This window comes from Echinococcus granulosus (genome assembly GCF_000524195.1).
Source record: "Echinococcus granulosus chromosome Unknown EG_S00021, whole genome shotgun sequence".
Classification (NCBI taxonomy): domain Eukaryota; kingdom Metazoa; phylum Platyhelminthes; class Cestoda; order Cyclophyllidea; family Taeniidae; genus Echinococcus; species Echinococcus granulosus.
Genome location: NW_020170401.1, coordinates 530,903 through 547,539, shown reverse-complemented (window position 1 = coordinate 547,539; position 16,637 = coordinate 530,903). Strand labels below are relative to the sequence as shown.

General features: G+C 41.0%; 1 protein-coding gene across 1 annotated transcript; it reads right to left on the bottom strand. All coding sequences in view use genetic code 11, as the record gives it.

The window, feature by feature from the left end:
- Positions 1 to 5,068: 5,068 nt before the first annotated feature.
- On the bottom strand, positions 5,069 to 16,607 carry EGR_03809 (hypothetical protein; the record flags this gene model as incomplete). Its single annotated transcript, XM_024493058.1, has 4 exons — positions 5,069 to 5,152; positions 9,076 to 9,261; positions 15,383 to 15,484; positions 16,461 to 16,607. The coding sequence occupies 4 exons, from the start codon at positions 16,605 to 16,607 to the stop codon at positions 5,069 to 5,071; spliced, it is 519 nt and encodes a 172-aa protein (XP_024352519.1).
- Positions 16,608 to 16,637: the final 30 nt, after the last annotated feature.

Sequence of the window (16,637 nt, the reverse complement as noted above, 5' to 3'; positions counted from 1 at the left end):
AAATACCCCTTCATTAGGTAGCATACTGGCTTTTAGAGCGTCTCCTATGGTCTCTCTTCTGCATCGACATTCACAAAGTAGGCAATGCTTCAAAACCCATTTTGCGAGTCAGAAGTGAAGGTCATTTCTTGACATTACATGGAGGCCAAATTTAATCATTCTTTCTAACTTCTGTAAACACGAACGGGGGTCTTTTGGGCGTTGCTACTCTTCGACTCAGGTCGTGCAAGTCTATTTTGTTGGTAACAAAATAAATTGCGTGTCAGCTGCGATTCCGTTTTGCCGCTGCAACGATAAAGGGTCGGAATAGAGAATGGTGCTTAATAATGAGTGTGTAACTGTGCAGAAAAAGCTCTTCTTCGTAGGACCGTCCACCTGAAGACAAATGGGAAATGGCAGCATTATTCCTCTCGACCAGGATATTAATCGCTTGGTTCATAGACCAAGAGGAAGTGGTTATTTTGGGTGTCGATTACCATTTGATTAAAAGTATGTTTCACTCCCTTACACAGAGCCCCAAATTTGAGGTGCTTGCTCATCCAATAACCCTCCTCCAGTGATCCATTTCAGATCCACCCATCCAGCATCGAGACTCTTGTACATTTTGACCGGGCTAGTCTAACACCGCCACCAAGGCGTCTCCCCAGGTCATTTATAATAAGGTTGTGGGCATGGCCAGATTCAAAATCCGGGGTGGTTGAACTCTTCACTCGAACAAACCTCACTGAATTGCACTTTTCTTCTAAAGGAATGTTTAAATGTAACTTATTTCTAATAAAGAAACATTAGAAGACGTGGAATTTCCAGAGGAGCGATTTGCATACGACCGGAAGCAGAGCATTTCGCATACCCTAATTGCAAATGTCCTTCACTGCCATCAGGCGCTTAACTCTTTTCGCATTTGCTAGGATTCCGGGAAGTCGAAATAAGAAACCACCAAAAAATGGGCGTTTCTACATGAAAAGAGGGAATGGTAAACAGTGTAACCGCCTCAACTTAGGCATGAAGATTTCTAGCTGCCTGCATTGCAATTCGCACTAGCCTATTCAACTTAGATTCCTCCCTTTCAAAACACCTTCTAGGCAGCTTTTTTTTGCCTTTTTCACCAAATGAAGATTAAGAGTGTTGTTCCTTACAAAGTCTTTTCTCCTTTTATGAGGGAAATAAAGCCTTTTGTCTGCAAAGTCGTAAGGCTCAGTCAAAGGAATGGCATGTTCGCCCTCCGTCTCTCTCTCTCTCTCTCCTCTCTAATTATTTGTAGCATATTTGCGCTAGCAACACTAGATTGAGCTTAATGCAAAATTTAAAAAATAATGGAAAAGAAATTCTGCCCGGGCTGATTATGACTCTCCTACTGCTGGCTCTGCTCCAAAAAAAATCTACATTTTTCGGTGAAAGTTTCAATGGGCTGGGTTTAAAATGAAAGATCCTTAATTGTTTTTTGTGATGCCTAATGATTAATAAAATGAGGTTAGGAAGTTGTGTGACTAAAAAGGGTGATTCGAAGGACTTCTTAAAGGGGAGTGGGATTTGTTGTGGGTAGGTTCACCGTAGTACCTATTAAATTGTAGAAAGTTAGCATTAAAATTTAGGATTAACGAGCCATAGACGACTAGCATCAATACTTTACTAGATTGATGGAGAAGTCGCTTGTTTGCGACCACTTCTATTGGGAATGGCAAGTAGTGAAAATGAAGGAAATGCGTTTTCCCCACATGCCATGCATTGAGAGGTGGTGATCAACTTTCAAGGTCACTGGTCAATTTGCTCTCCACTTTTTCACGTTCGCTGTCCATCAGCTTCTGCCACATTTCTTGCTAGTCAACTTATGGTGGGAAGGAACTAGAGATACTGTTCTACGTAATTATCCGAGTTATGATTGCCACCTCGCTTTGAGATTGTCAGTGGACAGCTAGGTGTGAAAAAGAATGGCGAGTTGCGAAATCCCACTGTTATGCAAGAGGTGGCAGCTATGGTTAGGCTTAATTAACCCCATCTATGGGCAAAGTATTGCATAGAACCTGCACTTTAATGCGTTGGTTGTTTATCTAACACTCGGCTTTGGGAAAGAGGCAACTTAGAAACCCCCTCATTATATCTCCATGGAGAGCGGCCTAACCTACGGTCTATCCCAATGGTCTTTTTTTTCATCTGCATGTCGACAGTACCTATTCCACCTGAGTATTGTGTCTTAATTTACCCTTAAAGAATTCTGGATGCGCTTCATTCCCGGCAGCGGTATCCTAAGCGCCTGCCCAGTGCCAAACCCCAGTATAGTGAAAGAAGAGCGCAAGCTGGGGATGGGATAGTCTATAACGAGCTTTAACAGAAGAGCTGAAAATGACGTCTACCTTCGACAACTGCCCTAGTCTCCTGTTCTGCAGGAGAGCTATTAACAACTAAAGTGCCAATAGACATGCGCCACCTGGAAGAGATCTCTACGGAGCTATCTATGGTACCTGTACGAAGATGCCAATGAAGTGAATGGGTGAAAATAACTTGATGGAACCCGGGCAGTCAAATATATCTGGGCAGCCCCGAAGTGAGAATAAGGCGGCGAGGAGAAATATTTGTGAAACCCTACCCCACCTTAATATGTTTAATTCAAGTCCCTTGCTACAAGACTCTGCTTTTGAGCCAGTATTCCTACGACTAGCTATAAGCACATTTTTCTGCCTCTAAACCCAGTTTCCACACAGGATTAAGCTCCAGATCCAGTGTAATGGGCAAAAGGGGTCAGTGATGTTGCTGTTAAGCATCTCCTTAGTCGCATAGAAATCCGATGACTGGAACGATTGGTTCGTAGCACCGACTACGTTGTGATGGCTGATGCAGAAGACTGACCAAATGAAACGCCGGGGATAACGCTGAAAAGGGGAGAGAGGCCATATAGTACGTTAACGTTTGTTTAACTATCGGTTTCAGTAAAGGGGCCACTTTGAGTCTTCGTCGTTGTCCCTTCGCTAAGTGGGCTAGTCTCCGGGCCGTGCCATCAGCCTGAGTCCTGCTGCACGTCGACCAATTATATATTCTATCCAGAGAGACGTCTCAGATCGCCAAACTACAACATCGTGTTGGGAGTATCTAAATATGGCACAAATGGGTGAGTTAAAGTGGGGGAAATATTTAAAACGTGGTAGTTTTTAAAGAATATAACATGGAGATTGTCTGCCTCCAGAGACAATTAATGGTATAAAATTAAAACCTCGTTAAACGTGGCAAATATTTGAAGATATTATGATTTAAAACAACCTTCTTTTGGCATACAAATGTCAATCTGAACAGTAAAATTTTGCAAGACACTAAATTTTTTAAATCAGTGAAGTCAGAACAAAGTTTTAGTGGAACGGCGGGCACAAGTTGACTTGTTTTATCTGATCACATGAAAATAATTGTTGTTGACATTTAAGTTTAGTTTATGACCTCAGCAGCTCTCCATAAAGACGTGTTGAAATGTACAGCGTCTGGATAAACGCTTTTTTATGACGTACTGCTTAGCTATTAATAGAAGTTAAATCAACCGAGCCGGAGAGTCAGTAAGGCTAAGCGTGGGACCTAATTGGCCATCATTTTGGTTCACATCCCGGAATACACAGCTCTCCATTGCTAAAATCCATCTAATGCACCTGACAGACATGGGTGGATTCATTTTTACGACGGAACAGTGAACAGTAATTTTGGAAATTTGCTGCCTCTGCATCACTTATAGCTTGTCGGTGCTCTACGGCTGGCCACTAAAGGGGGTATTGCGCCTTAAAGCAAAGGCATTTAGAGGGACGTGTAAACTTGGTTTATAGAACTACTATTCATTATCCATTATTCATTTTGATCCATCTATTCGTATAACTGGATTCCAGTCAGCACCTGGAAATGCGAGGAGGTAATCACAAATCAGTTGTACCTACTTAGTCAGACAGCTCAATAATGTGTACTTGTTAATCGGTCCTCTCTGATTGCCGTGCCGTATCAAACAAACATACTTCAAATTATGAAACTGTGCCGAAATCCCTGATTTGACCTAATCCTGATAACCCTTCCATTCTGTTGCTGCAGCTTCAATCACCTACACCATTCACCCTTCATTCCTTGACGGTCAAGTAGGGTATTCAGTCAGCGCGATCGTGATCGTTGTTTTAGCAGAACAAGCTACTAGCCAGTTCCACAAATGCAGCCTTTGATTATAATATGAAATCGGGCCAAACTTTACCGGGAATAAAAAGGTCTGATACGACTCATCATGATACCAAGAGCGAACTATGAAAAGACTAAGACGTACAGGACTATAGACATAAATCTTGAGAAGGTATCTTTATTTATTGTTAAAAGCACATTTGAGTTTGCATAATCAATAGGATTTCACGAAGAAAATAGGGAAGCTGACTTATCCCATAGGCAAACGAATTAAAAGCTCAGTGGGATTATTTTTGCATAACGAGCGCTTTAGCATGACATAGTACAGATTTTTTTCGCCATTCTCTAGCTTGACGACTTTGTTCTTGGTCTCATCTCTCAAATAATTGGCTTTTTGTAAACTTTTGGTTACCTTGAAGAAGCTCCCACAATACAGTGGAATACCGAATTGGCTAAAGTATCACTGACTTATATTTCCCACCTAAGGTAAAGGGACAAGGTAATGCTGAGAAAATAAGACCCTTACAGAACTGCGAATCTTTTACAATACTGTAAAAAGCCTCGAATACGATTTATTTTAATGGATTTGTTTTCAAACTAAACTATTTTGACAAGCAAAAGCGTTGTTTTTGTTTAACGGTGTTCGCTGGAGTTGATAAGAGGCAAAAAGTTGACAGAATAAATAACTTTGTGGTGGGTAATTTTTCCTGTATCAAAAGTTCCACATTTATCCTGTTATTTGACAAGATCAATGAAAACCTTCGTGAAACTACACCGATAGCCAACGGATGAAGGAGTGTAGTGCAGTGCTACATTTTCCAATTGACAAAAGACGGAGAAATCTGTCACAGACATTCGTTTCTTTTATAGAAACACCTAATAAGCCATTGAAATACAGCTCAGTTCAAGTCAAATAGGGACTTCTGAGATTGCTTACTTAAAAAGGACCCGATGCAATGGCAATAGTATATACAGTATCAGATGGCGCGTGAGTTCCGCTGCTAGCGGCCAGAACGGAGTCCTGAGGCAGGCAGAACTAGACTTCGTCAAGCAAGATGATGGACAGTGGAAAAGTGTATACGCAAGGTGCATACATGAAGTAATCAGCCTTCTCAAAGTGCATGAATGGTGTATACTCCTCAAAGACAGGAAAATACTTGTAAGCGGTGATCCCGGCCATGAACTTCCCAAGCTTTCGGTCTCGGTAGTCATTCAGGACTTCAGACATTCACCCAGAGAGTGAGGAGATCTATTTTGGACTTCAAAAACCTAGGACACGCCAGGCGTTAAAATGGCTTTCTGCTTTCTAACCTTACCAATGTTTGAGAAATACCGATCGGAAGTGAAAATCCTCTTTGACACAAGTGGTCAGAGTACCAAGGTCAGGAATGTCATGGTATTGTGTTCAAAAAAATCCATGCGGTAGTATCCAAAGGTTGTTCGTTCTCCTTATAACCGTAAAAGTTGCGGTATAATTCGAAAGCCCTCGTACTTATTACCATATAAAAACATGGAAAATTTCCAAACACCTGTGATAATTTTCTTGTTAAAAGCAGAAATAATGCTTGGATTGTGTTATAAAATGCCAAAAGTGGTGGACATAATAGATTTTCATGTCGTAACTTATCGAAAGACTAGTACGTCGTATTATTTTTGGTAATCTCGCCATTCTGAAAGATAATTTCTCTCTACTTTTTCTCAGATTTCATCAGATTCCTGAAATGTACATAGACGACTAGGCGGTCTTCAACTAATGAGTGACTACACACATTTTACAGTGTGTAAATTCGGAGACTATGGGGATTTGTTCAACTCAACAATTATTTATTGCTCAATAAATGTTCAGGAGGCTTCCTAGTATCACTTTGATACTAACCATTTGTTGACACAGACAATTGTGTATAAATAGTCAAGAAATGCACAAACGAAGAGAAGTTGACGGTAGATAGAATTTAGGCATTCTCGATGGGATCAGAAAACGAAAATCCGAAATCGTGAATAGCTGAATAAACTACGGTATTGAAGGTCACTTGAAAAACTCCGCTGACTGCAGGTCACCCGCTTGGGCGACCTCGTTGGGATTGTTTAAAACATCGAATCAGATTGACAATAGCTACTGAAAATTAAGGATGCATAACAAATGTGCTAGTACGATTAATTACATAAACGAATTTTTAAATGAGCTAAATTTGTAAGAAAATAACCTACAAAACACTTTAAATCAATTTTTTCCCTGTTAATAAGTAGTTTACATTTTCTTCAATGACTAGTAATATACGACATAATCATTACGATAAGCTAAAAGCGACTTTCTAAGCAAACAAATGCGGATTTGCCATCTGCAATAAATGATGACTTAAGAACACTGCTACTGCGTACGTATTTGAATTAGTGGATAAAATTCTCACGGATTTGAAACATTTGCGGGAAAGCCTTTCATTTGAGCAAGTATGAATTTTTTTCTTTTTGAGGGGGGAGGGAGAAAGTGCTTTTGTTTCAGACATAAAACTCCAAAGGCGCCAATAAATGAAATCCTGGGAAATGGCCCCTCCTTCACAGCGAATGCCGGTCAAATAGGGGCTAAGGCGGTTTTTAGAAAAAATCAACGTTTCTTTTAGGTAGAGTTGCTTGATATATTTATTTATTGACGACACATTATAACTGGGCCTTGGAAAGCAACTACAGCCAGTAAAGTTTTTCCACTCTCCCTAAACCTTATAGGGATATACTCTTAGATATCAACATTGGACCGATTCTACTACTTAAAATACGTATTTTGATGTGTCCATACTTCACTACCAGTGTGGAGCGAGACTCATCGGTCTCCGCTTCCCTATTCCTAGCGTTCTTAGACAAGCCCGGTTGATTTGCTTTAAACATATTTATTAAAGGTGACAAGATGGAGAGGGAAAATGCAATGTTCAAGAAGGAGGGGAGCTGTAGTCACTAGGTACGGGAGAGGATGATCCAATCACGAGATTCGGATTTTTGCGCTTCCCTTCTCCCTGAAAGGTCCGTTAAAACAACGTAAGTATTACAGCGTGTAGTTGATTCAGACTTAATAGTTCTTTACCCCTTTCGCGCACATCGTCAAGGGATTATCTTACATATTGCCATAATGCAAACTTATTAATAAAAAGTGACTTTTAAATTGCATATTTGTAGGGAAGAAGACAATATTAGTTATTATTAAATTGTCGACTCACTTCCCACTTAGCATTTCCTAAGGCAAAACACTTTGCCTCCTGGAGACTGTTTTCTCTATGCTTGTGCGTGCTTGGACAGCAAAAGCAATCTTCTCGTGGGAGTTAATCCCTTTCCGGAGGCCAAACAATAATTATGGCTGGGAGTTTTTTCGACATAAAAGCGGAAAAAGACCTCTCCTAAGGGAAGAGACTGATTGATGGTTGAGTTAATGGTAGAAAAAAGCCCATTCTCACAAGCAACACAACAACTGATAAAGTTGTTATCCATGCTAACCTACTTATCCTCCTAAGGGTATTCCTTTAATTGAAGTGGTCTTAGGTAAAGTTACTTAAATTTCGAGGAATTAGATGAACAAATTCTGATTCTGGTAGATGACTTATACTTGCTTAATGTTATCAAATCACAGAAATCCCATTTATAATAAAGAAATCATGCCATAATTACTCCAATGACTACAACTTCTTCAGTGAATAGTTTTGGTAGCTGACAAATGCGAATGCTAACAAATCAATCTAAGTAGGCAAAATAAAAAATGCTTGTTTCTTAAAAATAAATTTCCAGCCCCTAACCCCTAGTTTATGGAATCGAGCAAACGGCGGTAACTTTAAACGGCCTAACCTTGAGGGTTTGGCAAAAATTGTGATTTTGTCCATCTTCTCTGTTAGCAAAAAAATAGGAAAATACGTTATTTATGCGTTTCATTTTCTTCAAGAAAATTCCAACCGACGCGCAAATGACGTAGTTAGTTGACATTCGGGTGATAAAGAATGATTGAGATCGAGGCATGGCGATAAAATCTGCCACTGGATACAATTAGGTTGCGTCGGGGATGATCTATGCCTCGCAATAAAACGGAACTACAGCAGAACTAAATGGGGTTTAGAGATTGCCTTAAGATTTATGTTTTAAAAGGTTAAATGCCGACATCAGATAGAACACGCCGCGAGATTTGTGGCCCAAAATCCACTAAAAAACTGTCCTCAGAAGGCGAAGGGGTAGTCAAGGGCGGTGAAACAACGAATCATCATTAATATGGATCACTGTGAGGATGAATGAAGTGGCTACTTTCCCTTAAGGCAAGACTAGCAGGTTAAACGACAGTAGGTCATGACGCAGCGTGTCGAGACTTCTCGAAAGTTGAAAGAAGACGTAATACTCGGGTAGAATATGCATTTCCAATGGATAGGAGGGTTTCGAGCTGATGGAAAGTCCCAAATGCCAGGCTGACCGACGGAGTACCAGTGGCGGAGGCGTTAAGCGGCCCGTTAGGAAATCCGTGAGTTGCGCAAATAAATGAAGTATCATTTGCCCTCCGCTCCTTTTGAGCGTCGTCTGCAGCACTCGCCTTCGTCAAACTCCCACGTCAGTCATCACAACGTATTTATTACTGTAGGAAAAACACTCGGCAAACAACGATGTCAGCCACCGAATTGAGTGCATCTGAGAAGATTATGGAACGTAGCATCACTAGTCCCTCATGGCAGTTCTACTACATGTGGAGTCCTGACATGTTTTGAAAATATTTTAGGGAACACTGACCTAAAAGCAGGATCATTTAATAAAGGACAGGGATTGAAATAGTCTTGTGTAGGTAAGGTTACCCCTCTATTCCTCCTTGTCGCCTTGTTCTCACTTCAATACCGCTCAGCCATACCTATCTCCTTGGCTTCTATCCAGAGGGTTGAGAGATGGTGAAGGTGTCGCTTATTTACCGAATTGACATCTTCATTTAGATACAGTAGACGGCTCTGTAACGAAATCCTCCAGGTGGTTCACGGCTGGTGATGCTTCAGTTGTTAATGGCGTGAGCTCTTCTTCGGCCCCTCCAAGGCACATCATCTGGCAGCAGAAGAAATTAAGGCATTTGTACTTTAGGATGAGGCTGCCCTTTGGCTGCTCATAATGCAGCTCTCCGAGAATTCCCTGAAGAAGAGAGAAGATAAAATTCTCGTGTAGCGCATGTGTTGACGACGCATAGAGGGTTGAAGGCGATTACCGACATGGCTCGGCGACCAGGCAGCTTAAAGGCGGTATCGTGGCGGGACGCCCAAGCTGCCCATTACCAAAACCGAGATTTAAACAATTTATTAAAGCATTACAGAGGGCAAAAAATTGGTGCATTTTAAAGCGTTGTTTTTATATATGCTTCTTTCTTAGAGAAGAATTAAATTGGTCGATTAGCTTTAGAAAGTTTCGAATTACGTATAAATTGGAGACAAATGATACTTTGATATTTATTTTCATTTCTAATGAGAGAAGGTGGCAGTTTGGCTCGCACCGTTTTGAGTCGCCTTCAAAGCCCTGACAAGCTAAACCACTATGGAAGAAGAATCGTTGCTAGCCTACAGTTAAGTTGAAACAGAATTGTTCTGAGAGCAGTATCCTAAAGTGAACCACCAAGCCATCTTTCAGTAAATTCTGGCACAAATTGCTATCGTTAATTTTATATTTACATGTTTTTAGAGACGATTTGGCTGTCAAAACTCCAACTTGTCACCCAACTCGAGTCCTGCTACACACTGATTGCTACACGAGCTACGCGAAACAGCTAACGCAGCAAATCAGGCGACTTCGCTCTTTTTTTCAAGGAACTTCATCTCCTTTATGTCATTTGCCGTTAGTGACATATGGAAGCATCAAGTGGATGTCATCTGTACACATAAGGGTCCGCTTTCTGTCTTCATTCGGTGCCTTGCCGCCTAGGAAACGAGTAAATCCACTTGTAACTAAGTAATAGAATTATTGTTAAAACATCATATTTACTGCCTACAAATGGCAAGGACTTAACTTTTAAAGCATTTTGACCTGAAAAGTCAACCCTGAAGATAGTTAAGTGGGTATACGACCGGTGACGAGCCCTGGATTCACGTCAAACCGGGACTGTCTGTTTCCTGTAACACTTTACAGAGAGCACTAAATGACAAGCCTTTCATTGGCCAGGCACTGCTGATCAAGATAGCGTCAAACAAGGGGTAGCAAACAGGCGCCCAGATAATCGCGGCGGTGATTAAAGCAATGCCTCTTGACAGACTGCGTAAAAAGAATCCCTGCGAACAGCCGCCATTTATGTGGGAAAATTCTAACATGATGTTGGGCACGGCTACTTTGATGTCTGTATTATGCGCCTATCTTCGGGCGTTCCCAGAAGCGGTGGCATTGTCCAGTCACCTCTGGGAGCATTCCTTCAGCGAATGGAACATTTGCCCTATTTCGAGGGCTTAATGCATATCCTACCGTAAAATCTTACTAGAGACAATCTTGCCTTGGCTACGATGAACACAAGGCTTCATGAATATGGCATCCTCCAAGAGTTTGGGCCTGTAAGGTACCAAGACACCCAGGGGTGTACTGAAGATGTCTGTTCCAGATTCTTTCAATCTGTTTCGTATTTGACTGTCTACCGCCAATTCCATGAAGAGGTGGGAGAATTACACCAGAAAATCAAGTAGGGATGAAAATGTGCTAGGGCAACATCTCTCTCTATCCCCCTCTCAAATGGGAGGAAAGGGAGTGAGGTCTTCTTAAGAGTCACTGTTGTGGGTGTACAGGGTCGTGGATTGCCTTGTCATCGGGGGACTTTCTTCCCATTGGCTGGACTAACAGAATCGGGAAGAAAGACTTTTCTTCTACACCTTTGACTTGCACTGCATTTTAGTGAGTAGTTTCTGGCCTCATTTGTTGAATGACCCTCATCAGGCGGACAATTCCTCTTAAAAAAGGAATTTACAACCTACGATAAACACACACGGGTCACAGTCAAGGAGGGATGAAACACGAGATGTCTTCATGGAGCAAGCAGTGAGTGGATCACCTGGGACTGACAAATGATAGTAATAGTTAAAGAAAAGTAAAGAACACGTTGATAGTCTTTAAAGCTCATCGTCACTCATAAATGGATGACATGTAGGCAGCACACAGTGTCTCAACCGCCACCATGACCCACATTTTCCACTTTGTGTAAGTTTATACCAACTACTTCAGCGCCACTCCCGTTCTGCAGTACTGAAAGTTGTTCTCCTTATTTCATTCCCAACGTATTCTATCCCGTGAATGGCAAGACGCCATTTTTCATTGTTTTCAAAAATCGACGACCTATTCTGAGCATGACGCATCGTTCCATATTCCGCTATCGCACCTTCTCCGAATGTTCTGCGGCAGACATTGTAAAGAATTTCTGAACCTTTGGAATTGAGTTTAAGCTCCATGGGCAGACAACCTCAAACCACATGTGCCGAGTGCCTTCAACACGCTCCGATCCGGGGAATCTATGTACCGGTTCCAGGAAAACTGGTGTAAGTTCCTGCTCTACGATGTCGACACCGATACAGTGGCGTGCATTTGACAAGCCCCTTCAGACTGCAACCAGTCGCTAAGGTAAACGAGACCATGATGTGAAAGACTTTTGGAAGAAATAATCTTTCCTCAAGTTTCCAACTTCCACCTTGCATTTTTACAGGCGAAAGGAATTCATATGTACCGGTCATTTTGGCGGTTGCCATATCGCTACGTCCAATTGGCAAATCAGATTGCCTTATACTTTGCTCCAGGGTTTGCAGCCTCAAGACGCGGGTCAAGGAAGGAGACCTGCACACCTACTTACTTTCTCGTGCTGAGGAGTGGATTCGGTGTAATAATGAGTTATCACTTATTTGATCATCTTTCAGTGGATTTTAAGCTTCCTGTTCCGCTGTGCCAGTAAAACAGATGTGGACTGATTCTAGTGGCAAGTTATGCACAAACAACAAAAATCCATTCCGCTTGCATTGTTGTTACCTGATCTACTTGGACGAGAAATTCAAATGATCGACTTGGATGATTTTACGAATTCGAACAGGAATGAAATGGAGGTTAAAAATTAGCCGGACTGTTGCAACGGATGGGCTGCGTCGCAGACGATTTAGTCACAACCGCGGGTAATTGATAACAGACCCTTAAGTCGGATCGCCAAAACAGACGAGGAAGTTCAAGGCCTGACCTTTGAATCATGTCTGTGAGTGCATGGGGAATATTTAACCTGACGTCTGTTTGGCAGCTCCTTTTTCATGACACTTGGCACGTCACCCCGAAGTGGGTGACAACTTTTGCCACAAAAGGGTGACGGTGACACGCACAGTTTAGAAAATAAAGATGTTTTTTAACCGTCTCAAATATAACTCGCCGTCACCAAAGGGAGATTTGGAAATAGGTTAAGAATGTCTTTTCTGTGAATATGACTATTTGAATAAATGAATAGCTAATTTGCATCGAGTTTTTAGGAAGTCTTGAAAGTTCCAAAAGTGTTGAAGCGCTGAGGACTAATTTCCGATTTTCCACTATAAGTATCTCATTTTCTCTGCCTTTCCCTTCTTCACCCAGCTTCAGACGTCTGGGTCGAGAAGGGTGGTTAAAATAGGACATCTTCTTTGTGTGGACTGAAAACCTTAAACATCGTCGAAATTTCGTGAAAGATTAGCGGTTGTCACCGTATTGAGAAATCCATGAAGTCGACAAGACCAGGACGTTGGTGCATTCTCTCTACTTGCCCTCAAAAAGGCAACTTTAAACAAACAGGAATTACGAAGACTTCTATTTTAAATATGAAATCCCAAACCTACTTTGACAGCCAAATTCGGTAATTAAAAAATCTTTTTAAAAGACCAACAAGTAAGAAGATACGTGAGGCAACAAAAATTAATAGTTATTTTTTAAAATCGAAGTAAACAAAATACCGTTATTCTTTAATTATAAGAAAGTTTTGAAAAACCAATTAAGCAATCTCAAACAAAGGGCGAACAAAAGGAGGGACTTCGGCTTATTCTGGCAAATTAATTGCTTTTTTTACCACTACTGAAAGCATTAATATATTTTTTGCATATTTTATTGAGCATGTTTTAATTCCTAACCTTAAGCTACTTATGCATATTTTCTACATAGTCCTCAGGGTTTATGTTTGCAACTTTACTTAACTAAAATAATCTACAAAAGCTTCTAGTCCAAAATTTGCATATTTTTCCCCTAAAAAATGATTTTGCACTTAAAAACCGGTATAGATCCCCGGAAATGTTATAAACAATCGTTACATTATTTACTCACGAAATCACGTCGCTCCTTACAACAGCAAATGTAACCACAATTGAGGCAATTAAAGCGCTGCTTTGTGGAAAAAAGAAACGCATTTTCCAACATTTCACCGATTTTAAGAAGCCTTTGGCATGTTTACAACATGAGTTTGCGAGGTTGATTTGGGGCAGGGGAGAGAGGCAAATGCCAGTGAGCTGAGCCGGACGGCAGTGATTTGTAGCCGCCCCGCGTTCCGCTGACTGCATCCTGCCTTTGCGTCAAGCTCCATCCACCAGAAGGCATGCATACCCAACTTTTTAAATTTGCCTCTGCATTTATTATGCAGAAAGATGAGGGATGGGTGTTTTGGAATGGGAGATTTATTTGATTTGCTGGAAGCTGAAAGTACATATGTTTGTGTGCAGGTTAATGGTATCCGAGGCAGCGAAATGACGCAAAGTAGAGCCAGAATGCCCAAGAATCGAGTGTAAAAGTGTGATTAAAATTATAAGTTGATTGTGACTAGGTTTTCCCACAAAATAAATGCGAGCACCAATCACATTTCTAGGACATTTTTAGTTATTTTTGGATGGAGAAATGCAAAGACTTCTTTTTCACTCAGAAGGCGTCTCTTCCAATGCTTAATTGGAGGCTTATTTCTTTGGGAACACCCAAACACTTTGTTTTCACACTTACGCTAATTCAAGCTACCCGAAACAATTCAGGAAACATAAACAAATAAACCTGGTATTTTTTTTAGACCACGAATTGTACCCTCGCAAACATACCTTCAAATAATTAAAGGGAGCACTTTTAATCACCTCTGCTTGTCAACAAATCTGTAAAATTTTTGTGAACTTGTTTGTTAAAAATTTGAAAAATACTTATTTCCAGGATTTTGAAAGCCTATTTTGATAATTTTTGAAGCCTACTGCTCAGCCAAATTCTAACGTCTGTACAATAAATTTACAAAATATAAAACTCTCGAATCGTGCCACGTTACTATACTATTACCATTAAATACTTACGAAGCTACGGCCTTACAAACTTTCACGTGACAACTGAAATTTTATCTCACAAAAGACCATTCTGCTTATTCATTTAACGATTTTGAGTTGGTGAACTGATATTATCTAATGGGGTAGGGTATTTTGGAAATAATTATCTACAACACTGACGGTGAAAGTCCGGGGCAAAAAATACTCGAATGCTTTTAGACACAGCCTGCTGCGGCTACACACGAAAAAAGTTACAAGGACTTGGAGGAGGAAGGCGAGTGGTTTTGTGCACGCACCACAAACCTTAGATTTGTACCACTTTGTAGGCACGTTACCTTGTACACTTTTCTCCTCCTTTTAAGCCTCGTGGCCCTAAAATGTCTCTTGAGCATGATAGATATGCTTCAAGACCGTCTCCTTTTTTTAAAGTGAAAAGCTTTTCCTACAAGTGGTTTGAGCAAGGTGTTTGCAGTGATGATACACTGCATTTTGGTCCATCATGCTCGGAGGGACCGTCGAAATATGATATCATCCATAAACATTTTTCAGAAATACTTAGCGTTAATGAAGATGAGGCAGTTCGATTACTTCTGATTGAAGTTAGAAGGGAGCCGAGTGGCCTTAGACAGGTAAACACATTTTACCACTAGCCCGAGTACTAGTAGATGATCATTAGCTTTAAGGACTGTAATAGCACCACATACTTTGATTTCTACCCACCCATCTTTGCTACTTGCTATGTCGCATCTTATCCGCTGTTTGACAACGCCAAACAGTGGATTGACATCCCGCAACCTTAGAATTTATTAAAGACATAAAAGTCGTAGATTATAACCCTTCCTTCCTACCTCCAGTGAAATCATCAAGAGTCTGTCTATATACATAACGTCCTCTTTAGCAGTACAACCTTTGTTGCTCATCTCCCACATCAGGAGCAATAGAGATAATGCATAACCTCGTGGTTTCAAGGAGGGGAGAAGGACTACAGATACACATCCACCACACACCGAGAAATGACGCGAAGATTGCAGAGAGTCAGGTGAAATTGATGGCGGTTGAATGAGAATGGCGAAAATGAGGGCTGGAAAGGTGGTCGTTCTAGCATCTACCTACAAAACAGAGGAGGGTAAAGCTTAAGCCAACTTTCTCCAATATTTAGTAGGAAGAAAAATAATGTCAATCATTCCTTTATCAAGCCATATGAATTCATTTTTTAATGCTTCTTTTTAATGTTTACGCCGCCATTAGCAGCATATGCATGTGAGATACCAATTTTACCCTCTTAGTTTGGCGTCACATATATGTGACGCGAACTACTTATCCAATTGCCGGAACTGTTATTCCATCCAATCATAGTACAAGTAAATTTAATAAAATTCCAAACAGTATTATATAGATCAAATGCCTTTTTTGGCCTATAAGCCGCTGCTGAAGCAACTAAGTGACTGGAAACAACAGACACACTGGTATCTTCGGCGGAAGGGTCTACGTGCTCCGAGAAAGTATTTTTAATTCCCCTTAATATTTGGCGGTTCATTTGATGCTAGTTATAAATCATATTTTACAATAGTTTGGACGCTGAGTCTGAGGTCGTGTTCCATAAAGCAAAACCTAATTAAAGTCACATAAGCCACGAATTCAGGGAACTCCGTCGAAGTGTCGAACGTGATTGAAATGTCTCCGTCTATTTTAGGCTAAAAAAAGTGTATTCCATGACCGTCAAAGTTGAAAGAGTGAGTCTTAGAAAGAGCTGGCTATGATAAAAGGGGGAACGCATTGTAATACTTTAATTGCTTGCTTAATTCCCTGTTTTGGTAGTGAACTACTTAGCGGCTCCACCTGGCGGCCTTGGCCTCCAAGGCATGCGAGTAGCTCCAAAACCCCTCTCCTCGTAGGCACTATATATTCTGCCCGAGTTTAAAGCCTTCTCCCGTCTTTCAGAAAGCCTCGAGACACTACAATGATTTTCAATTAATCGTGAAACCAGGGAGAAATTAGAGTCATTTAGATGGTGAACTCCACACTTAGCAGGTAAACGCTTCCTCCTCGTTTGAAATTGAAACCACTTTTCGAAAATTAACATACCGTGGACAGGGCTGGCTTACTTTTGCTAAAAAAGATTACTATGCATATTTTGGGCAATCGTTGGCCGAGTGAAGACATTGGCGAAGCAGCGACTGCAGCAGCAGTGGGAGAGGAGAAGTAATCGGTGCAGGAGCAGTGAGGACACATCTTTCCCTCCCTCCTTCTCTCTTAGTGGAC